The 22,664-nt window shown below is 59.3% G+C and overlaps 4 protein-coding genes and 1 long non-coding RNA gene across 5 annotated transcripts in view; 1 reads left to right on the plus strand and 4 right to left on the minus strand.

Moving 5' to 3' along the window:
- Window positions 1–22,664, plus strand: part of LOC135404761 (uncharacterized) — a 257,462-nt gene that overhangs the window by 137,339 nt on the left and 97,459 nt on the right. The window lies entirely within an intron of this gene.
- LOC135404409 (uncharacterized) lies at window positions 4,307–4,755 on the minus strand. The gene is made up of 2 exons (XR_010425665.1): window positions 4,580–4,755; window positions 4,307–4,478 (listed from the first exon to the last, which is right to left on the minus strand). It is a non-coding gene; the product is annotated as an uncharacterized LOC135404409 (long non-coding RNA).
- On the minus strand, window positions 4,940–7,447 carry LOC135405944 (class II histocompatibility antigen, B-L beta chain-like; the record flags this gene model as incomplete). The annotated part of the gene is made up of 3 exons (XM_064640458.1): window positions 7,441–7,447; window positions 5,912–6,181; window positions 4,940–5,217 (listed from the first exon to the last, which is right to left on the minus strand). Coding segments are annotated over exons 1-3 (555 nt in total), but the record flags the coding sequence as incomplete, so codon positions are not given.
- On the minus strand, window positions 8,822–11,497 carry LOC135405945 (class II histocompatibility antigen, B-L beta chain-like). Its single transcript, XM_064640459.1, has 5 exons — window positions 11,065–11,497; window positions 10,272–10,541; window positions 9,272–9,622; window positions 8,935–9,041; window positions 8,822–8,830 (listed from the first exon to the last, which is right to left on the minus strand). Exons 1-5 carry the CDS (start codon window positions 11,147–11,149, stop codon window positions 8,822–8,824), a joined length of 822 nt encoding a protein of 273 aa, XP_064496529.1. The 5' UTR covers window positions 11,150–11,497.
- On the minus strand, window positions 17,661–18,635 carry LOC135405946 (gastrula zinc finger protein XlCGF7.1-like). The gene has a single exon (XM_064640460.1). It carries the CDS (start codon window positions 18,633–18,635, stop codon window positions 17,661–17,663), a length of 975 nt encoding a protein of 324 aa, XP_064496530.1.

Consider the following 22,664-nt stretch of genomic DNA (forward strand, 5'->3'; position numbering starts at 1 on the left):
CCCCACCTGGCTCCAGCCTCCTGTCAGGAAGTTGTGGACAGGGAGAAGGTCAGCCCCGAGCCTCCTCTTCTCCAGGTTGGAGAAGCCCAGCTCCCTCAGCTGCTCCTCACAGGCCATGCACTGCAGACCCTTGCCCAGCTCCATTGCCCTGCTCTCCACCCACTCCAGCCCCTCAAGGTTCTCCCTGAATTGAGGGGCCCAGAGCTGGACACAGCACTCCAGGGTTGGCCTCACCAGTGCCCAGTCCAGCAGAAGCATCACTGCCCTGCTCCTGCTGCCACACTCTTTCTGATCCAGGCCAGCCTGCCCTTGGCCTTCTTGCCCACCCGGGCACCCGCTGGCTCAGGTTCAGCCTCTGTCCACCAGCACCCCCAGGGCCTCTCCCACGGGGACCCTTTGCAGCTCCTCTGCCCCCAGCCTGGAGCTGCAGGGGGTTCTTGTGGCCAGAGGCCCCAAAGGCCCCAAAGGCACTCTTGAACCTCATGCCCACGGGCTTGGCCCAGAGGTCCAGCCTGGCGAAGTCCCTCTGCACAGCCTTCCTGCCCTCCAGCACATCCACACTGCAAGCCAGCTTGGGGTCCTCTGCCAATTTGCTCATGGAAGACTCAATGCCCTCCTGCACATCCCCACGAAAAATAGGCAACAGGACTGGGCCTGTTCCCCAACAAGTTCTAGTGCTTGACAAAGGAGCCCACCCAGCAGTGGGGAGAAACTGCTGGCAGGAGATTGAATGGGGGCAATAGACAATGGATGATGGACAAGTTCTGGGCCATGGCCATTTGTTAGAAAAACAAAGTAAAAGTTTAAGGCCTGCCATATTTCAGTGGTCAGAGACCTGGCAGAGAAATCTATTCTTGAGACCTGGACACCAAGAAGGCAGAATTTCTAAACCACAAAGACCCTTAGAGAAACCAGAGACAAAGACAAAACTAACACAGACAGTTACTGAGGCTCTCTCTATCTGGGGAAAAGACAAGAAAAGGACAAAAACTGTGGACTAAGTATCATGCAAAGTGAGAAATCAAGAGCCAAGAGAAGAGAGAAGAAGAATTCCTGCAGAGAACTGGGAAGCCAATGGACAGGAATTCATTTGTCTGCTAAAATGTAAAAAGAGTTAAAAGTTTTGAGAACTGATGTCCAGGTGTTAGAGAGCAATTCCTGTGTCCCTTCAGCGCTGAATGAAGTAGGGTCACCTCTGGAACCCAACCAACTGCTCAGAGATTTTATTCCCCAGCTTTCACTGACAGTTTCTGGGGACCCAGATGAGACAAAGCAGCGCCGACAGGGCAGAGCAGAGGAATCGTTGGCCCTGCAGCGTGCACCAAAGGAGTTTTGAGGAGATCTTCCAGTTCCCTGGTCTGGAGAGTTCACCACGCCTTCTTTTCTGGGAAAAAGAACAGGCCATGAATTTTGTGTCCTTGATTTTAAGGCCTTTTGCCTGCACATAAGGCACAGCAATGGGAAGGATGCAGCGTGAGGCTGAGAGGTTTCTGTCATGGTTTGTGGGCTTGGGTGAGATTGGGCCAGAATTACAGGACGCCTGTAAAATCTGGGCTTTGGGAAAGGTTGGGGAGGGTTGGGAAAGGTGTTGAAAGGGTGGTTTTGCCTGAGGTGTTAAACATGGGAGTGGGTCTGTCTTCCCAATTCCCGAGGGAAGAGATCCCAGAAAGCTCCCCTGCAGGTTGTGTATTAAGGAACAGGAGAAGAGACCGAGGGTAAGGGGTTTCTTTCCTGGAGGGAAGGGCTGTCGTTCACTTGCAGGAGCCCTGCGCTGAAATTGCCAGTCCCACTCCCCAAATTGAATACGGACAAAGATTCCTGCCAGACAAAAGGTGCCAGGATAGAAAGCTCTTGCTGCCCATGGAGTGTCCGGGGTGTCCCACCAGCTGCCCCTGAGCCCTTGAGGCTCTAAGCTTTCCTTCCTGGGGGAAAGGGCTGTCCTTGGCTTGCAGGAGCCCTGCGCTGAAATTGTCATTCTGACTGCCCAAACTGAACACAGATGAAGATTCCTGCCAGACAAAAAGGGCCAGGACAGAAAGCTCTTGCTGCCCATGGAGTGCCCAGGGTGGTCCCCCAACTGCATCTGAAACCCGAAGGTTCCAGGCTTTCTTTCCTGGGGGAAAGGCCGTGACATCCCAAAGAGTCCCGTGGCAGAGAGGTGGGGCTGCTCTGTGGGGGTGTGAGGTGTTGGTTCTTTGGTTTCCAGGGGCTATTCCAGAATGGAGAGGACAGGCTGTGACATCACAAAGGGGCCCATGGCACAGGGGTTGGGCTGCACTAGGGGCTGTGAGACATTGGTGTTTTGGTTTCCAGCAGCCATTCTGGAATGGAGGGGATAGGCCGTGACATCACAAGAGGGCCCATGGCACAAAGGTGGGGCTTCACTTTGGGGTTGTAGGGCGTTGGTTCTTTGGTTGCCAGGGCCCATTCTGGAATGGAGAGGACAGGCTGTGACACCACAAAGGAGCCCTTGACATACGGATGGGGTTGAACTGTCACATGGTGGGGGCTTGGTTCTTTGGTTTCCAGAGGCTATTCCGGAATGGAGAGGATAGACCAGAATGGATAGGACAACAAAAGGGCCCAAAGCACATGGGTTGGTCTGCACTATGGTGTGGGGTGTTGGTTCTTTGGTTGCCAGGGCCTATTCTGGAATGGAGAGGACAGGCTGTGACAAGAAGTGCCTGTCAGAACTGCAAAGATGGACGCACAAGAATCTTATGTGGGCATATTCTCTGCTCTGCCCTGCACACCTTTGTGCTGGGGTCAAAACTCAGCCTCTCTGCTTCCCCTCTCCTGAGGGACTTGTTCTTAGACATCCCTTTCCCCTCCCGGCAATTCCCAAGCCTGTACCCGGCTCTTATCCCCTCTCTGGCTCAGAGCCCTTGTACTGGGATGGAGTTGTGATGATATTTTTGGTCTGTGTTTGGCCTTAGCCACCTGCAGTAGTTTACAGTTCTTCCTGCCAAGTTCACTGATAAAACAGTAAATTTGACCTTGGAGGGAGAACTTCTGTATAAACTGTTTTAATTGATCTCCTGTGATTGGTTAATGGCTCGTCAAGGGCATTTGGAGGAGAAAGTGATGATGAGGTGAGGAAGGCTCGCCCCCAGACTCCATTAAGAAAGACCCCCAGGACTCACTGTGCCTGCGTGAGGGGATTTCCAAGTTTCTCACCCATGCACAGAAGGGGGGCACTGACATAACCAAGGGGGTGGGATTGGGAACCCCTGACGGGGCGGTGCTGGCCACCCCTCCCCGGGCAGGTGTGCTCAATGAACTGTATAAAAGCAGACAGGCTTTCCCTGCTGGGGGCTGGCTCTACACGAAGGACCAAGTTGCTTTTAGCGGGGACGCCTGCTGGAGTGGGAGCCTGCCAGCCCTCCGGAACATGCAGCTGCTGCAGAGAGGCTTTAGAAGTGGTTAGAGTGGGTAAGACTCTCTTATAGGTGACACCTGGGTGAGTAGGGTGCTGTGCCTTCCTTTTAGGGTCTTTTTGTTCACTTTTCTCCTCCCTAATCCCTTTCTCTTGAGTGCCTATGTTTTCACTGTTAGCCACCTTTCATAATAAATAGTCACTTCCTTAAGTAGCAACGGTGTCTAGTTTTTCACGTTCCAGTATCTCTCGGACCTTTTCCCTCCCTGATACACGGCATGTGCCTAAACCACCTTTCTCCAGGATTTTGTAGTTCTGAGAGTGTCCAAACCCCCCTGTTACCAGGATTTTTAAGGTCTGAGAATATCCAAACCCCCCTGTTCCCAGGATTTCTGGAGTCTAGGGGTGTCCACATCCCTCTTTTGTGATATTTCGGGGTCAGGGAGTGTCCAAACCCTCCTGTTGCCAGGATTTTTGAATCCCCCCCACTTCTCCCCAGTAACCAGGAGTGCAGAGAAGTGGGAAGCTTCACTGTGTGCAGGGAGCTGGGGATGAACTGATGTCCCACATCCTCCTTTTCCCCACCTTTCTGACCCCTCCCAACCCTTTCCCATCATTCTCCACTCCTCAGTCCTGTCTCACCCCCATCCTCCTTTGGGGGGTACCACTCCCCTGCCACTGAATTTGGGATTCCCACCACCTCTGTTTCGGAGTTTATGTGGGTCCTGGCACCTCTTGGGGTGCGCTGGGTGCCCTGGTGGGGTGCAGATGGCCCCACAATCCCCCCTATGAACAGGGTGACACGTGGAGGACTCAGGGGGTTCCCCATTCCCGATCCATCCCGGGGCCGGTTCTGCCCCCCTCAAACTCTGCTCCCCCCGCGGTTTCCCCCCAAGTCACCCCCAGCCCCTTCACTCCAGTGAGCAGGACTGCAGAGCACTGAGAAGCTTTACTGGGAACACTGGGAACAGCTGGTTAGTGCGGGAAGAAATACAGGGAAGGGGGGGACATGCAACCCCCCAAAATCAGCGCATGGTTTGGGGGGTCCCTGCTGGGCCCGAGGCCACGGGGAGGGGCTGCGGCCGCTGGTGGCTCAGGAGCTCTGTGGGGAGAGAAAAGGGGCTGAGGGGGCAGGGGGGGGGCCCAGAGGCTGTGGGAGAGCAAGGGGGGGGCCACGCCCAGCATTTGGGGACCCCCCTTTACCTTCTCCCGCAGGTAGAAGCCGAGCCCCAGCGCCAGGAAGACCAAGCCCAAGACGAAGCCCCCGACCCCCACCAGGATCTTGCTGCGGACGGTGTCCGGTGGCATCTCTGGGGGGAGCCGGGGGGGTCAGCACCCCCAAAACCTCCTCCCACGCACCCCCCGGCACCCCACAGAGCCCGGCCCACTCTCCCCCAGCCCACCCGGGGGTCCCTCCAACCTCCTGCCAGTCCCTTCCCAGCCCTGCCAGGGATCCCACCCGGCCCCTCCCACCCCCCTCCCAGCACCCCCAGCACCCACCAAACTCCCTCCCAGTCGCCCCCAGTTGCCCCCCCGGTGCTGGGGGGGCCGGGCCGTACCCCAGTGCTGGCTGAGGGGGTGCTCCAGGCTGACGTGCTCCACCTGGCAGCTGTAGGTGACCCCGTGCCGGGGGGGGATTTCCAGCAGCACCAGCACCTGGTAGGTCCAGTCCCCGTTGGGGACCACGTCGGTGGCCACCACGTGCTCCGGCAGCTCCTGCCCATCCTGGAACCACCTCACCTGCACAGGCGCAGGGTAGAAATCCATCACGGAGCAGAGCAGGCGGCCGGGGCCGGGCTGGGAGCTCGACGGCACCAGCGAGATGGACACGCTGGGGGGCACTGGGAGGGACGGGGGAGACACTGGGCTCAGCTGGGGGGCACTGGGAGGGAGGGCAGAGGGCTTGGAGGGCGTTGGGAGGGAGTGGGATGGCAGTGGGAGGGAGTGGGATGGCAGTGGGAGGGAGTGGGAATAGAGTGGGGGAGAAGGGGCTGGGCTGGGTGGCACTGGGGAGAGAGTTGAGAGATGTGGGAGTGCAGTGAGAACGACTGGGAATGGACTGTGAGGGTCTGGGAGTGAAGTGAGAGGGACTGGAAGTGAGTGGGAAGGACTGGGAGTGACTGGTGTGGACTGGGAAGGAAGCGATCGGGACTGGGAGGCTGAGTCCTGGGGAGGGAACTCTTTGGTTTGGGTCTGCCTGGCAACTGGAGCGTCATCAGAGAGACACGCTGGGATTGGCTGAGGGGCGGGAGCTCGGTGGGCCCAGCGGGGTGGAGACGCGGGGGGGGCACTGGGAGAGACTGGGATGGACTGGGATGGACTCTGAAAAACTGGAATGGACTAGGAGAGGCTAGGGGGCACTGGAAGACTGGGAGAGACAGGAAAGAACTGGGAAGAACTGGGAGGGGCCAAAGGCCACGGGATGGAAATAGGGAGGACTGAGGGGTCTGGGGTGATTCGCAGGGAGGGTTTGAGGGGCTCCAGGGTCATTCACCGGGGCAGGGGCCGAGGGGACCTGCTCTGCCCCACACTCACCTCTCCTCTCCACGCTGAACGGGCCGTAACACTTGTAGTTGTGCCGGCAGCACCCATCTGCCAGAGACCGGACGTACTCCAGAATGTCCTGGTCGCTGTTCCATTCCCTGGCAACCTTCTCCCCATGCGGGGTGTCCCCCACAAACACCCCCACATCGCTGTCGAAGTGCACGTACTGCTCCCGGTTGTAGATGCGCCTCAGTATGGTCCTCACGTGCTCGGTGCCGTTGATGAAGTGACACTCGTATTTAAACATGTCGTGGAACACCCCTGTGTGTGCAGGACACGGGTCAGGGGGTGCCCCGTCCCCCCCATCATCCCCCAGCCCCCCACAGCTGGCTGGGAGCTCAGGGGGCCACCCCGAACCCCCCTTTCCCACCCCCTCTGCCCCACGGACACCCCAGCACCGGCTCTTGGCTGGGGGGAACCCCCTCATCAGCCCCCCGGGGATGGACAGGGGGGTTGGGGACCCCTCCAATGCCAATCCCACCCCCCCAGAGCCCCAGGGAACCGCTCCAGGGCTCAAGGGACACCCAGGGACCCCCAGGGCACCCCTCTGCCTGCTCTCCCACACCCCCTTGCCCCCCTCTCCCACCCCTTTCCCACCGTACCCACAATCCCCACACCCCCCCAACCTCACTTTAGGGCTCCCACCCCCCTCCCACTCACTGCGGGCCTTCCCACCCCCCTCGCACTCACTTTTTTGGGGCTCCCACCCCCTCTTTTCTCCCCTCTTTCCCCCTTCTCGCCCCCCCCGCTCACCCGACAGCCCCTCGCCCGCAGCCGGGGGGGCTCCCAGCACCACCAGCACCGCCAGCACGGCCCCAGCTCCCCGCACACGCTCCATGCCCAGCGCCGGACAGCTGCTGACAGCCCAAAACCAGCCGGGCGGCGCCGTTTTGGGGGGTTTGGGGCGCGCTGGGCTTGGCTGAGGGTGCAGTTGGGGCCCTTTTTTCGAGGCGTCTTCCCGGCGACTGATGAGTCATCAGCGCGGCGCGCTGGGATTGGGCGCGGGCGGCGTGGGCGCTTTGGGATTGGCTGAGGGCCGTTGGGGGCCCCCGCGGCAGCCCCGGGGCTGGGGGGTCGGGGGGTCCGTGGGCTGCGGGGGAGGGGGGAGCTCAGGGCCCACCAAAAATGCCCAGCCAGGGCTCCCAAAGCTCAGGGCAACCCAAAAACAGCCACCCAGGGCTCCCACAGATCAGGGGAACCTCAAACAGAGGATAAAGTTGTCCCGGAGCTCAGAGCTGCCCAAAACAAGGGGGAGATGGGGGGCTGAGGGTGCCCAATCCCCCTTTCCCCAGGATTTTTGGTTGTACCCAAACCCCTCTTTTCCAGGACTTTTGGGGGCCTGGAGCTTCTCTGCATTTGGGGACTTGGTCTGGTGGTGCCCAAATAGCCCTTTGACCAAGATTTTGGGGCTCTGGTGGTGCGCAGCACCTGCTGTTATCAGGATTCTTGGGGTCTGGGGGTGCCCAAACCCCCCTGTTCCTCGGTTTTTTTGGAGACTGACATTGGCCAAAGCCTCCCACCCCCCATTCCCCAGAAATTTTGGGATCTGGGTGTGCCCAAGCCTCTCTTTTCCCACAATATTGGCAGTCTGTGTGTGCCACATCCCCCCTGTTCCCGGGATTTTCAGGGGCTGGCAGTGCCCAAAGCCTCTTTTTCCAGGATTTTCAAAGTCTAGGATTGCCAAAAGCCCAGTGTTCCTGAATTTTGAGGGCCTGGACCTGCACAATGTGAGGATTTTGAGGGGCTGGGGGTGACTAAACATCCCTTTCCCAAAGACTTTGAGGCTCTGGAGGTGCTCAAACCTCTCTGTTCCTGGGATTTTGGGTGGGTTGGGAGTTCCCAAACCCCCCCTTTTCATAGGATTTCTGTGCTCAGGGAGTGTCCAAGCCCCTCTTTTCCGATATTTTGGGGTCTGGGAGTGATCCAACACCACTGTCCCTGGGATTTTTATGGTCTAGGAGAGCTCATACCCCTGTGTTCCAAAGATTTTTGGTGTCTGAATGTTCCCAATCCCCCTGTTCCCGTGTTTTTTAGATGCTGATGGTGCCCAAACCGCTCTATTTTTACATTTGACGAGCTGGGAGTGCCAACCCCCCCCGTTCTCACAATTTTAGGTATCCTGGAGTACATAACCCTCTCTTTTCCCAGATTTTGTAGTTCTGGGACAGCCCAAACCCCCCTGTTCCTGGTTTATTGGGAGGCTGACATTGCTCGAACCCCTCTGTTCCCAGGATTTTCGGAGTCGGGGTGTGTCCAAACCACCTTTCTCCAGGATTTTGTGGGTCTGGGAGTGCCCAAAAGCACCTATTGCCAGGATTTTTAATGTCTGGGATGACAAACCCCCCCTGTTTCCAAGAGTTTTAGGGGGCTGGGAGTGTTCAAAAACCTTTTTCAATATTTTGAAGTCTGGAAGTGTTCCAGCCCCCCAGTTCCTTGGACTTTTAGTATCTAGGAGAACCCATACCCCCGTGTTCTCAAGATTTTCATAGACTAAATGTTCCCAACTCCCTTATTCCCAGCTTTTCAGAGGGTTGACATTGCCCAAACTCTCCTGTTCCCAAGATTTTGGGGCTCTGGATGTGTCCCAACCACTTTTCTCCATCATTTTTTGGGCCTGGGATTGCCCAAACCCCCCTGTTCTCAGGATTTTTAATGTCTGGGAGTGCCCAAACCCCCCTGTTGCTGGGATTTTCGGAGCCCCCCAGTTGTCTCCCAATAACAAGGACTGCAGAGAACTGGGAAGCTTTACTGGGAACACTGGGAGCAGCCGGCTGGGGTTTGAATACAAAGAAAAGCAGGGCCGGGGGGGACACACGAACACCCCCAAAGTGTGGGCGGGGCTGGACTGGGGGGTCCCGGCTGGGCCCGAGGCCACGGGGAGGGGCTGCAGCCGCCGGCGGCTCAGGAGCTCTGTGGGGAGAGAAAAGGGGGTGAGAGTGGGGGGGGGGGCTGGGAGGCACAGACGCTCTGGGAGAGCAAGGGGGAGTACATGACTCCTGGGGACCCCCCTTTACCTTCTCCCGCAGGTAGAAGCCAAGCTCCAGCGCCAGGAAGACCAAGCCCAAGACAAAGCCCCCGACCCCCACCAGGATCTTGCTGCGGACGGTGTCCGGTGGCATCGCTGGGGGGAGCCGGGGGGGTCAGCACCCCCAAAACCTCCTCCCACGCACCACCCAGAACCCCACAGAGCCCGGCCCGCTCTCCCCCAGCCCACCCGGGGGTCCCTCAAACCTCCTGCCAGTCCCTTCCCAGCCCCTGTTAGGAACACACCAAGCCCCTCCTAGCCCCTTTAGGATCCTCCCACCCCACCCCCCATCACCCCCAGTACCCACCAAACTCCCTCCCAGTTGCCCCCAGTTACCCCCTTTCCCCCTCGGCCCCCTGCCAGTGTGCCCCCGGGGCTGGGGGGCCGGGCCGTACCCCAGTGCCGGCTGAGGGGGTGCTCCAGGCTGACGTGCTCCACCTGGCAGCTGTAGGTGACCCCGCGCCGGGGGGGGATTTCCAGCAGCACCAGCACCTGGTAGGTCCAGTCCCCGTTGGGGACCACGTCGGTGGCCACCACGTGCTCCGGCAGCTCCTGCCCATCCTGGAACCACCTCACCTGCACTGGCGCAGGGTAGAAATCCATCACGGAGCAGAGCAGGCGGCCGGGGCCGGGCTGGGAGCTCGACGGCACCAGCGAGATGGACACGCTGGGGGGCACTGGGAGGGACGGGGGAGACACTGGGCTGAGCTGGGGGGCACTGGGAGGGAGGGCAGAGGGCTTGGAGGGCGTTGGGAGGGATTGGAATGGCACTGGGAGGGACTGGGATGGCACTGGGAGGGACTGGGAACAGAGTGGGGTAGAAGGGGCTGGGCTTGGGGGGCGCTGGGAGGGAGGGATGGGAGATATGGGAGTGAAGTGAGAACGACTGGGAATGGAGTGAGAGGGTCTGGGAATGGATCGAGAGGTCTGGGAATGGAGTGAGAGGGTCTGGGAGTGACTGTGAAGGACTGGGAATGGGCTGTTCTGGACTGGGAAGGAAGCGATCGGGACTGGGAGGCTAAGTGGTGGTGAGAGAAGTCTTTAGTTTGGGTCTGCCTGGCAATTGGAGCGTCATCACAGAGACGCGCTGGGATTGGCTGAGGGGCGTGAGCTCGGTGGCCCCAGCGGGGTGGAGACGCGTGGGGGCACTGGGAGAGACTGGGATGGACTGGGATGGACTCAGAGGAACTCGGAGTGGGCAAATGGCTACAGGAACGGGCACAGGGAGGGCTGAGAGGTCTGGGGTGGTTCCCAGGGAGGGTTTGAGGGGCTCCAGGGTCATTCCCGGGGCAGGGCCCGAGGGGACCCGCTCTGCCCCACTCTCACCTCTCCTCTCCACGCTGAACGGGGTACCAAGTTTGTAGTTGTACCGGCAGTACGTGTCCACCTGACCCCGTTTGTACTTCAGATATTCACGGTGGCTGTTATAGTCTCTTGCCTGGATCTCCCCAAATGGGGTGTCCCCCACATAGACCCCCACATCGCTGTCAAAATGCAGGAGCTGCTCCCGGTTGTAGAATTGCCTCTCCAGGAACCTCACCTGCTCGGTGCCGTTGATGAAATGACACTCCTGTTTTCCCATCCACTGGAACACCCCTGTGTGTGCAGGACACGGGTCAGGGGGTGCCCCGTCCCCCCCCCCCCCATCATTCCCCAGCCCCCCACAGCAGGGTGGGAGCTCAAGGGACCACCCCGGATCCCCCTTTCCCAACCCACTCCGTCCCACGGACGCCCCAGCACCGGCTCTTGAGTGAGGGGAACCCCCTCATCAGCCCCCCGGGGATGGACAGCGGGGTTGGGGACCCCCACAATGCGGATACAACCCCCTCCAGAGCCCCAAGAAACTGAACCCCCCACCAGGGCTCAAGGAACACCGAGGGACCCCCATGGCACCTCTCTGCCTGCTCTCCCACCACCCCTTTCCCCCCCTCCCTTTCCCACCGTCCCCCCAATCCCCAGAACCCCCCGCCCTCACTTTCGGGCTCCCACCACCCTCCCACTCACTCCAAACTTCCCTCCAAACCCCCTCCCACTCACTTTTGGGGCTCCCATCCCCTCTTTTCTCCCCTCTTTCCCCCCCTTTCCCACCCGACCCCCCTGCCCGCCCCCCCCCGCTCACCCGACAGCTCCTCGCCCGCTGCCGGGGGGACTCCCAGCACCACCAGCACCGCCAGCACGGCCCCAGCTCCCCGCACACGCTCCATGCCCAGCGCCGGACAGCTGCTGACAGCCCAAAACCAGCCGGGCGGCGCCGTTTTGGGGGGTTTGGGGCGCGCTGGGCTTGGCTGAGGGCGCAGTTGGGGCCCTTTTTCCGAGGCGTCTTCCCGGCGACTGATGAGTCATCAGCGCGGCGCGCTGGGATTGGGCGCGGGCGGCGTGGGCGCTTTGGGATTGGCTGAGGGCCGTTGGGGGCCCCCGCGGCAGCCCCGGGGCTGGGGGGCTCGGGGGGTCCGTGGGCTGCGGGGGAGGGGGGAGCTCAGGGCCCACCAAAAATGCCCAACCAGGGCTCCCAAAGCTCAGGGCAACCTAAAAACGCCCAGCCAGGGCTCCCGCAGCTCCCGCGGGCCCCACAAATGAGCGGAGGGCGGTCTCTGATTGGCTGAGCTCGGGGAGGGCTCCGTTCCGGACGGGTCTGCCCGGCAGCTGATGACGCAACAACAGCGCTCGCTCCCATTGGCTGCTGCAGCTGACCCTGCCCGGGACTTGGGGGGTCAAAGGTGGGTTTGGGGGGTTCCAGGATTGCTGGGGATGGGGTTTGGAGTGTCGTGGATAGGTGGGAATGAGGGTCTGGGATGCCGGGTGTGCCCAATAACCCTCTGTTTGTGAGATTTTGGGAGTCCGGGAGTGTTTGAACCCCCACTGTTCTCATGAGTTTTAGAGTCTGGGAGTGTCCTAACCCCTCTCTTTTAATATTTTGGGCTCTGGGCGTGCCCAAACCCTTGTTTTCACAATTTTGGGGTCCTGGGAGTACCTAAACTTCTCTTTTCCAGGATTTTTTTTTGATCTGGGAACACAAGGAGACAATGGGGAAAGGGATGGGGACACCAGGAGCAGGATGGGAAGACCAGGAGAAGACTGGGGACACCAGGAACTGGGAATGGGGATATCAGGAGTTGGGAATGGCAACACCAGGAATGGGAACCAGGGGGGACCAGGATGGGGTCACGGGGAACAGGTGGGGCATTACCAGCAACTGGTAATGGGAACACCAGGAGCGGGAATAGGAACGTGGGGAACCAGGATGGGGACACTGGGGACAGGAACGGGGACCCTGGGAGCAGGCTGGGCATCACCAGCAATGGGAATGGGCACGGCAGGAATGGGAATGGGCACAGCAGGAACTCTGTGTCTCTGCTGGCCCCCCGGGCTGTGCCTTGGAGCCCTGACAGCTCCTGCAGGTCGCAGCTTTCCCAAGGCCTGGCAGCCCTCGCTGCCGTTGCCGGTCCTGCAGCGCCGGGCGGGACGCGCTGCGGATCCCGCCGGGCTCCGGCGCTGCCACGGAACCCGCCGGCACCGTCAGCCCGCACGGCACCCACGGCAAGGGGCACCACGGCCGGGCAGCTGCTCCCCACGGCATCGCCAGCCCACAGCACCCGGCAGCTCCCATTGACTCACTGCAGCAGGAGAGCAGCAAAGCCTGGCAGCAAACTCCCAGGGCAATTCTAGGGGCCAAAGGGACGCTTCCAGTAGCATTCCAGACTTGAGTATTCCCGCAGAATTCCTTCTCCAGCTCTGCAGCCTCTCGTGCTGTTCCAGGGCTGTCGGGTTTACACTGCCCTCCTGCTGCTCCTGGCTCAGGGCTCGCCAGGTTCAGTGCCCCCTTGGCAGCCCCGGACAAAAGGAGGGCACTGCTCTGCTCTGCTTTCTGCTGCTGAACATCTTCATTCTCCTCCTCGCAAGGACCCACAACTCTCCCGCTTTCCAAAGAGCAGCAGCACTTGGCAGGCCCGGCAGGATCTTCCCCACAAAGGCCGTGGCACTGCCCTGTGCTCGTCCTGCCACAGGAGCTCAAGGCTTCTGCACAGCACAACTTCCCAGCAGTGACCTCCCTGCTCCAGAGGGATGAGGAGCCTCTGCTGAACTGCAGAGATTCACACACTGCAACCACTGCACTGCCTGCATTTCCTGCCATTCTGCAGCACTTGGGCATCTACTGGGGCTCTTCCTGCTGTTTAAGAAGGAGGTTTGCAAGCTCGGGGAATTGGATGGAGTTTTGTTCCAGCTGCCAGCTAAGGAAGTTTTCAACCTGTTACATAATACATGCAATGAAAACTCCAGTGATTTAAGAACTTGGACTCCAGCAGAACTGTTGGTTTATTTATTTCATCAGGAAAAATAGACCAGGAAATAAAGCCATCCCTTAATATATGTAAGTCAAATGAACTAATTTAGGTAAATAAATAGGCTGTGAAAAGGAAGTTACTGACTTTTGTACATGGATACATTAGCGAAGGGAGCAGGATACAATGCTTGGGATGCTCCTTGGAATACTATTCCAGAAATGTCTTAGTACAGAGCATTAGACTCCACAACAGAATCCTGCCAAGTAATTATATCCACATAGGAAAGGAAATTGTTGGGGATCCTGACCTGGCTTTTGGAGGTATCAGGAGCTCCTAAAAAACAAGTATCTTAAACTGAAAACTTTATTCAAGTAGCTGAATCTACCCAGCACAGGGCCTTCTACAGCTCATGGTGAGCTTGCTTTCAAGACAGAAAGCCCCAAACAGGCACGATCTTCCATTCCAAAGTCTCACCCAACTGCCTTCATCTCATCCCTGCCCTCCCCCAGGAAGATTCCACCAGCCAAGCCCAGGGCACTCCAAGGGAAACCCTTGGGTGACCTTGTCTGGTGTTCCCTGGGCACTGAGGGAAGAAGAGAAGTTTATCAAGGTGCCAAATGCCCACGGAGATCTTGGAAATCAGCTCTCCAGGATGCTTTGCAGCCCTTCTCAGTCAGCTTGAGCTCTTCAAATACACTTGTCCTCAGCGTTTTCTCTGAAAGGGTCACTGTGGTCTGAAGGGTCAAACTCAGAAGTGTCTGAACCTGCAGACAGTCCTTCCTTCCGGGCAGAGCTGCAGCTGCTTGGGAATGTTATTCCCTGCTGTCAGCTTCTCACAGAGCTGTGGGCACACATTCTCCAGGCAGCTCACTGAATGCAGAGTTTCCTTCCAACCTGAAGGGAGTCTTTGCTCTACAACATCTCTCCCCGGTGGCACTGTGTGATTGCAGGCTGGTTCTCCTGGCTCTGCCTGTGTCCTGCTCTCCTTGGAAAGCACCACGTCCGTAAAGATCCAGATGATGATCCTGATCTTGAAGAGAATCAATAAAATATCATTAAACAGGCATAAAATATTGAGAATCAATCAATGCAATGCCAGATCTATCTGAAAAAAGACACAAATACAGTGTTGTGGAGCTCCTGGCCCAGCTTTCCCAGCTGTGTGCATTGGCCAGGAAGCCCTGGGGCCTCACTTCTCCTGCCCCCTAATTAGGAGCAATTTCTTAGGCCAATTAACCACGGAGTCATTTGCCCCTGAGCTGCTTTGTTCCTCTGCCAGGCACAGGCCAGCCCGGGCTCCGCAGGCTGCAGGGCTGCTGCGTCCTGTCAGTGCTCAACACCTCGGATTTATTTGCCCCAAAAAGGGAAAACGGCCCCGAATCCCGTGGGCCGAGCGCAGGAGGGGACAGAGTTCTGGCACAAAACTCCACCCGCCGGGTTTGCCCAGCCCGGGAAGAACCAAGGGCCCCGCAGTGAGGTGGGACCCCCCAGCAGCCCTGGTGTGCCGTGCCCAGCTGAAGCCCTCCCTGGGGCGCTCGGGGCTGGCTGGGCACACTGGGAGCGCTGGGAAGGGCCCCGGCTCGGGGCGGGGGCGGCGGGTGCCCAGCAGTGACTGAGGGGAAGGGCCTTCACAGGGACCCCCCGCGCCCCTCGCTGCCCACGGGAAGGGTTTTTGGTCCCTCTGAGCGATTTGGCGGCGTTTCTGGGCTCGGCGGGGCCGGGCAGGCGGCAGCGGGACACGCGGGGCCCGGGCCGTGCGGCGGAGCCGGGTGGGAACTGCGGGGCGGCCCCAGCGGGGCCCGAGGGCGGAGCGGAGCCGGTTGGGAACGACCCCCGATCCCCCCGGGGCCAGGTCTGATGCCGGGAAAAGCACCACTGATAAGAAGGAGTATCTTGGCCAGCCCCCAGAGCTGGGAAGCATTCCAGAAGAAGAAACTGGTTTTTCAGGCCTGTGACCAAAGAAGGATAATTTGGAGAAGGGATGTTCCCCCAACGGCCACCAGAGACCCTCAAGAGACCCCTACTCTGATGTAAATGAGTTCTGAAAACTGATTCAAATGTGTGAGAGAATCTGTGGGAGTGTTTAGTATATATGCATGAGTTTGGGGAAATGTAATGCACATGTATTAGTTACATCCACAGAAACCAGGGTGTGAGACAGCCCAGTGTGGGGGTGATGGGAGGAAACCCCCCCACCCCTGCACCCAGTGCCAAAAAAAATTAAATCGCTTTCTAATCCTGACATTGCAGTGACAGAGAGTTTTATTCCCGTTCGTTGACAGTCCCAGTTGCTCCCAGTATGATCCCTGTTGCCCCAGCTCTGGTCCCGAGGGGTCCCGGTGTTGCTCTTGCTGTATCCCAGTGTCCCAGTCTGTCCCAGTCCATCCCAGCCCGTCCCAGTCCCTTCCCAGCAGCCGCCGCCGTTTCCCGGGTCCTGCCCCCCCGCCCCCCCAAGATGCTGACGGGGGTCGTGTGTGCCCCCCCCGGAGCGTGTGTGCCCCCCCCGGGACCCCCATCCCGGGGGGAGCCCCCCTTTGCCTTGACCCCGGGCCCCCCTTGAATCCCCGTTCCTGGGCAATGAGACCCCCCTGCATCTCCTTCCCCAGCTCTGGGACCCCCCTGCACCCCTGTATCCAGCTCCACAACCCCTGCAATCCCTTTCCCAGTCCCTGCATCCCCCTGTGCAGGGGGGGCTGCAGGGCTTTGGGGGGTCTCACCAGGGCTTTGCCCCAGGACACCCTGCTTCGGGCTCTGGGGGTGGGGGGTGACGGGTGCTCTCGAGCCCCCCCTTTTTTCCGCACCCCTTCCCCAACTCCCATTCTGGATCTGCCATTCCAGAGCCGTGGGGGGGCCTCGCCGCAGCCCCCCCGCTGTCCCCGCTGTCCCCTCGGGGCCCTGACGGCCGCCCTGGCGCTGTCCCTCGGGCTGCCCGGGGAGTTGCCCCCACGGGCTCTTGGGGCGGGGCTGGAGGGTCCCGCTGCCCCTCTGCTGTGTTCAAGCACCTGAGGAACAGGGAGCAAACCCCCAGATCGGGTTTCCCGGCTGCAAAGCTCGGCGGGGCTGCCCCACCAGGAGGAATTTGGGGCTCGGGGACAGGAACAAAACGTGGCATCAATTAAACCTTATAAAAATTCAAGCATTGGGAAAGGAAGAAAATCATCCTTTGGGGTCTTCCCTTTGCAGACACAGACAGAGGGTTCTCACCTGGGCAAGTACCAGCCTGGTAATAATTTTATGCCAACAACACCTGCTGGAGGGGGGTTATATAGTTTTAGTAAGTATAGAAACACTTTGCAGTTGCCAGTGACTCAACAGCAGCATCCACAGGTATTTTCGTCTCTGTCAGTTGATCCTTGGTCTGGTTTTTTGACTTTTTTTCCTTATAAATATTCCACAAATCACTCCTATGGAACCGGTTTTGCTTTGCTGAGGAGAGCTGTGACTGCTGGGCCCTTGGGGGATTATGAGCTTTTTGTGTTTTTATTTGAGGAGCACAGGAGCATCCAGGCAAAGCCCCAGGAGGGAGCAGGACCTGCCCAGACCCCGGGAGCTCAGGCTGTTGTCCCAGCTCAGCTCGTGGCAGGAGGAGCTGAGGGTGCCCCTGTCCCCTCTGTGCCCCCCAGGGGTGGCAAAAGCCCCTCGGGAGGCAGGTCCAGAGGCACCATCCCCTGTCCCAGGGGCTCCCCGAGCTGCCCTGCACAGGGTGGGCACATGGGGGGTGGGCTCAGGTGGGTCTGAAGGGCCGTCCAGCACCTTCGGGGGTGACCTGGGGGGCTGGGACTGAAAACCCCTCGGACCTGCGCAAGTCCTTGAGACAATGAGCTCCTGCTTTTTTAATGAACAACCTGAAGAACAACCCAAGTGGAATCCTATTTTTGTTCTCCAAATTTCAGAGAAAGTCACAGACTTCCATTGGGGCCAGGAAGGACAATTCCTGTGCCTAAAGCCCCTCTGAGTGGCCCCACAACCAGCAGTGCTGATGAGACCCTTGGAGCTCTCTGGGGCCGCAGCAGCTGCAGGGACTCTGCTCCAGCACGGGCTGCCCACGGGCTCACATCCTTCTTTGTGGGCATCTCCTGCTCCGCCGTGAGCTCCTCCTTGGGCTGCAGGGGAATCTCAGCTCCAGGCCTGGGGCACCTCCTGCCCCTCCTCCTGCATTGCCCTGGGGGTCTGCAGAGCTGTTCCTCTCCCCTATTCCCACTCTGCTCCTCTCTGCACCCAATTCCATCTGCACAAGGTTTTTTTTCCTCCTTAAATACATTATGCCCAAGGCCCCAATACACTGCCCAACATGGATCACCAGGAATGTTGGTCACCAGGTCTGTGCCCAACGGGGGTCCCTGTGGATCATCCAATGCAGGTCCTCCCATGGCTGATGGAGTTGGAGCAGCGGCCGAAGCTCTTCCCGCAGTTGGGGCACTCGGGGCTTCCATTACTGGTGGGTCCGTTGGTGGTAGGTCAAGGCAGAGCTGTTGGTGAAGCTCCTCTCACACTCGTCACACTTGTAGGGCTTCTCCCCGGTGTGGATGCGACGGTGGATGACGAGGTGGGAGTTGCGTTTGAAGCTGCAGCGGAAGGGCCTCTCCCCCGTGTGTATCTGCTCATGCATGAGGAGATGGGAGCTGGTTCTAAACCTCTTTCCACATTCCGGGCACTTGTAGGGCCGTTCCCCACTGTGGATCTTCTGGTGGTGGATCAGATCAGAGCTCTGGCTGAAGCTCTTCCCACATTCCAAGCACTTGTAGGGCCGTTCCCTGGAGTGCAGGCCCAGATGAGTGCGGAGGTTGAATCTCCGGTTGAAGCTCTTCCCACATTCCCCACAGGTGTAAGGTTGTTCTCCAGTGTGGATGAGCTGGTGGCGGATCAGGCAGGACTTCTGGCTGAAGCTGTTCCCACATTTCCCACACGTGTAGGGCTTTTCCCCACTGTGGATCACCTGGTGTCGGAGCAGGTGGGCGCTGTCACTGAAGCTCTTCCCACATTCCCTACACGTGTAGGGCCGTTCCCCACTGTGGATGTGCTGGTGCCTCAGGAGGTTGGTGCTCGTCCTGAAGCTCTTCCCACATTCTAAGCACCTGAAGTGCTCCTCTCTGCTGGGAGGCTGCTCAGGGACCACCAGCTCGCAGCTCCGCCTCAAGCTCCGGCCGCCTTCCCGGCACACGCTGGCTCTTTCCTCCTCACAGCCCCCTGGGCTGGCTTTGCAGCCCCTCCTGCGGGGGTATCTCCGGCCCTTTTCCTCCCCGCTGCCTTCCTGCGCCGGGGAGCCCTTCAAAACGGCCTCTCCCACCAGGCTCTGCCGCCGGGATTTGTCCTCCGCACTCTCCAGCCTCACCTTGGGGCCTGGGGCAGGAAGCAACAAGGACACGCAGGGGATTTGCCTCTGGCCCACAGGGAAGCCCAAGGACATCCCCCCAACTCCAGCCCCGGCAGGACGGCCACAAAAGACAAAAGACCAACCCAAAGGGGCACTGACTTCCTCCTCACCTGCCTGGGGGGCCCGCGGCATCTTCCTCTTCCTCGCAGCCTCCTCCTCCCTCCGCCCAAGCTTTGGGAAGCAGAAATCCTGATGGGGGGGGGGGAAACAAGGGGTGAGCACATTGCCTTGGGTGTTTCTCCTGCCCAAGTCCAGCCCTAGAACTCACCAGGCATCCTGTGCCCATAAAAACCCCAAAACCACAAACATTCAGCCCAAAATCCCCTCCCAGGAGTTCCCCCTCTCTGCTCTCTGGGGTTAGGGGGGTCCCCCCTGTCTGGCCTGATGGCACTTCTGCCTGCATTGGGGTTCCCCCTTCTCCGGGCTGCCGGGGGTCCCGCGGCTCCGGGGGGTTCCCACTCGCCGGGGTCCCCTTTAGTGTTGCCAGGGGGGTCCCAGGGCTCACTTCTCCCCACTCTGCCTCCCGGGGCCGGCCGGCCCTCCTCTCTCGCCTCCCACCCTCGCAAACCTCTTGGCGCTCTCGGCTCCCACCCCGCCTCAAGGCCCCCCCTCCTCTCCACACTCCAAGACCTTCCCCCTCTCCGGGACCCCCGCTTAAGGGGCCCGGCGCTCCCTCTCTGCTCCCCCCCCTCCAGCATTCCGGGGGTCCCCCAGCTCCGGGATCGCCCCTCTCCGCTCTCCCCACTCCGCGGCTACCGGGGTTCCCCCCCGGCTCTCACGGGGGGCCCCCAAACCGCTCTCGCCCCCCCCGCCATTGCCGAGCGACCGCCAGGACCTTTTGGCTGCTCTTCTTTGTGCTCCCGCTCGGCTCCTCCCTCGGCTGGGCCGCCGCTTTTGGCGGGTTTCCTCCTCCGGGATCCGCCCCCTGCAGCCCTTCCCCCCCTGGCCCAACCCCCTTGGGCCCCCCTTGGGCCCCCCTTGGGCCCCCCCTCTACCCCCCCCTTGCCCCCCCCTTGCCCCCCCTTGCCCCCCAAAGCCATGGCCTCCCGCGGCAGGAGCAGGGCTGGAGCTGGGGCAGGTCGGGATGGGGCAGCGCTGGGCTCTTGGCCGCTCCCGCCCGCACTCGGCCCCCGCCGCAGCCGCCACGGCCGGGACAGCGCGGGGGGGCCCGGCCTGGGCGCTCCCCCCTCCCCCCTGCCCAAATTGCCGTCCCGGGGGGCGCTGGGGGCGAGGGGGGGGCGCCGGTGGGCTCGAGGTGGGGAGCGCTGGGCGCTGCGGCTCTGCCGGCACACGGGGGAGTTGCCCCCGCAGCCGGGGGGGCTCCCGGCACCCCCAGTGCCCAGAAAGGTCTCCCCACAGTTGGGGTTTGGGGGCTCTGGGTGGGCTCTGAGCGGGTTGGGGAGTCCTTGTGGGTCTGTGGGGCGGTGTCGGGGGGTCCTGGCCCCTTTTGTGGAGCGCTGGGTGCCGTGTTGGGGTGCAGGTGCCCCCCCCAGAGTCCCCCCAGAACGGGGTGACACGGGGGGAACTCCGGGTGGTCCCCATTCCTGATCCATCCTGGAGCAACCACGCTGGGGGCAACTGGGATCATACTGGGAGCGACTAGAACCACACTGGAACTGACTGGGAGCATAATTGGTGTGACTGGGAGCATGCTGAGGTCGACTGGGAGAGACTGGGAGAGACTGGCAGTGACAGGGATCATACTGGGAGGGACTGGAACTATAGTGGGCTGACTGGGAGCAACTGGGACCATGCAGGGGGTAACTTAGATTCTCCTAGGATAGAGTGGTATTGTACTGGGAGAGGCTGGGATCATACTGGGAGTTACTGGAACCAGAGAAGTGGTCCATGGTAGCAACTGGAACCACACTGGGGGCAACTGGGATCATAGTGGGAGCAGCCAGGCCCCTGCTGAGCTCATACTGGGATCACAGTGGGACTGACAGGGATCATCCTGGGAGTGACTGCAGTAATACTGGGAGTATGTGAGAGGGACTGCAACCATACTGGGGATGACTGGGGTCAAACTGGATTCATACTGGAAGTGTCTGGAAGTTACTGGGATCATACCAGGGGTGACTGGACATATACTGGGATAATACTGGGAGCAACTGGGACCATGCAGTTGGCAAATGGCATCATCCAGGACTCAGACTGGGAGTCCCCGAGAGGGAAAGGAACCATCCTGGGGGGGACTGGGAGGAACTGGGACCACCTTAGGGGCAACTGGGATGCTATTGGGAGTGACTGGGATCACTGTGGGAGTGACCAGAACCATACTGGAACCATCCTAGCAGTGACTGTTAGTGCCCAGGATCATACTGGGAGTGAGTGGAACTACATAGAGGAGAACTGGGAGCAACTGGGATCATCCTGGAAGAAACTGGGAATGACTGGGAGTGACAGGGTGCATGCTGGAGGCAACTGGCATAGACTGGGAGTGACTGGGATTGTACTGATGGGAACTGGAAGCATCCTGGGGCAAGTGGCACTAACTGGGTATGACTGTGAGCATGCTGAGGGCAACTGGGATCTACTGGGAGTGTCTGCAACCATCGTGGGTGTAGTGGTTTGGACTTTGTTTTCCCCCAGAGGCTAAGAGAAGTGGTAGACCCCAAGGGGTGGAAACCCTTGGAAGTTTTGAAATTCTGCCCAATGGGCGCTCCTGCAAAAATGTAAACATATCACAACCAGACCGGAAGAGATGAGTTGTAGTTTTGGGTTGTTGGAGGAGAGGTGGCCTTGTTGTGAGCCACGAGGAAGGGGCTCTAAGCCCCTTGGGGCCTCTGGGCCCTCCCAGCCCCGGCTGGGGGCTGCAAGGACCTGGAACAGCATAAAGCTGGGCTAGGTGCTTGTAGTTATGCCAGGAGATGTTTTCTCCATGGACGCAGAGCAGCAGCCGGGACTGACCAGAGAAACGGTGGCAGAGAGCCAGAGATAAGGACCTGAACCAGAGGAGCAGCAGAAGCAACATGCAACACCAGAGAAAAGACTCCTGGAAGGAGAGCCGAGGAAAGAGAGCAGCTGAGAGACAGAGTTTGGGGTAAGACTGTACCAGATCCCGCAAAACTCCTTTGAGACCCTCTTGGAGAAGAGGGACATGGACTCCTATTTTGGAGAGTAGTTTTGGACATGCAGCACCGGAGAGAGAGAGGAGCTGAGAAGCTCAGGGCGTCCCGGAGCTGGACCGGGACGGCCAGATGGAATGTGGGGGGAGTTGACCTTGGCTCCCCCCCCTTGCACTGCTGCCACGGTGGCAGCCTGAGAGACAGGGCACAGAGGCCCTGCAAGAGATACCAGACCGTCACGAAGACCCCCCTGTGTCTCGTGATATGACGTGGTGAAACGACCTTGTCTGGGGTTACGAAGCCCACGGAAGACCCCTTTGCCTGTGTCAAGGGGGCCGAGGGAGAGTTTGGATACCTCCCATGTGAGTGCTGGCAGAAAGCCAGCTGTCAGCTGCTGCATGTGGAGAAGACAGACAGACTGCTGCCTCAGAAGATGCTGCTGCTTAAGGACTGGAAGGGATCTGTCCTTCTTTCCCTCCTGGACTTTTATTTGGAGGGGAGAAGAGATCTGGTCCATTGTAAATACTATATGTCATGGTAGAGATAGTTGTGATCATGTGTATAATGTGATGTTATATTTATTTGTACAGTCATTGTAATATATTCCCTTTCCCCCACTTTGAGTCTGGTGTGTTTTGTCTGGAAAAGCCCATCTCACATTAGGTTGAGATGTGGGAGGAGGATGGAGCTAGGGAATTGGATTTTTTGGGGCTATCTCAAACCATGACACATAGTTACAATTAAAGCTTCATTTTTTTTAACATCGTGGTATGATCACTATAGCCCAGAATACCATGATTTGAGTAGCACAAGATTTCTATAAGCAGCACCAGCATAGCAAGATTTTGTAAGCCCTTTAGCACCGAATTGTACAGCACAGCTCAGCTTAGGATGCCTGATCACCTGGACCTGATCACTCTGCAGGCCAGGGCACATCCTAATCCTTGGTTTGTCATGTCAATATAACAATCTTAATCTAGACTTGAAACACGTT

The sequence above is a fragment of the Pseudopipra pipra genome, chromosome W (assembly GCF_036250125.1).
Source record: "Pseudopipra pipra isolate bDixPip1 chromosome W, bDixPip1.hap1, whole genome shotgun sequence".
Classification (NCBI taxonomy): domain Eukaryota; kingdom Metazoa; phylum Chordata; class Aves; order Passeriformes; family Pipridae; genus Pseudopipra; species Pseudopipra pipra.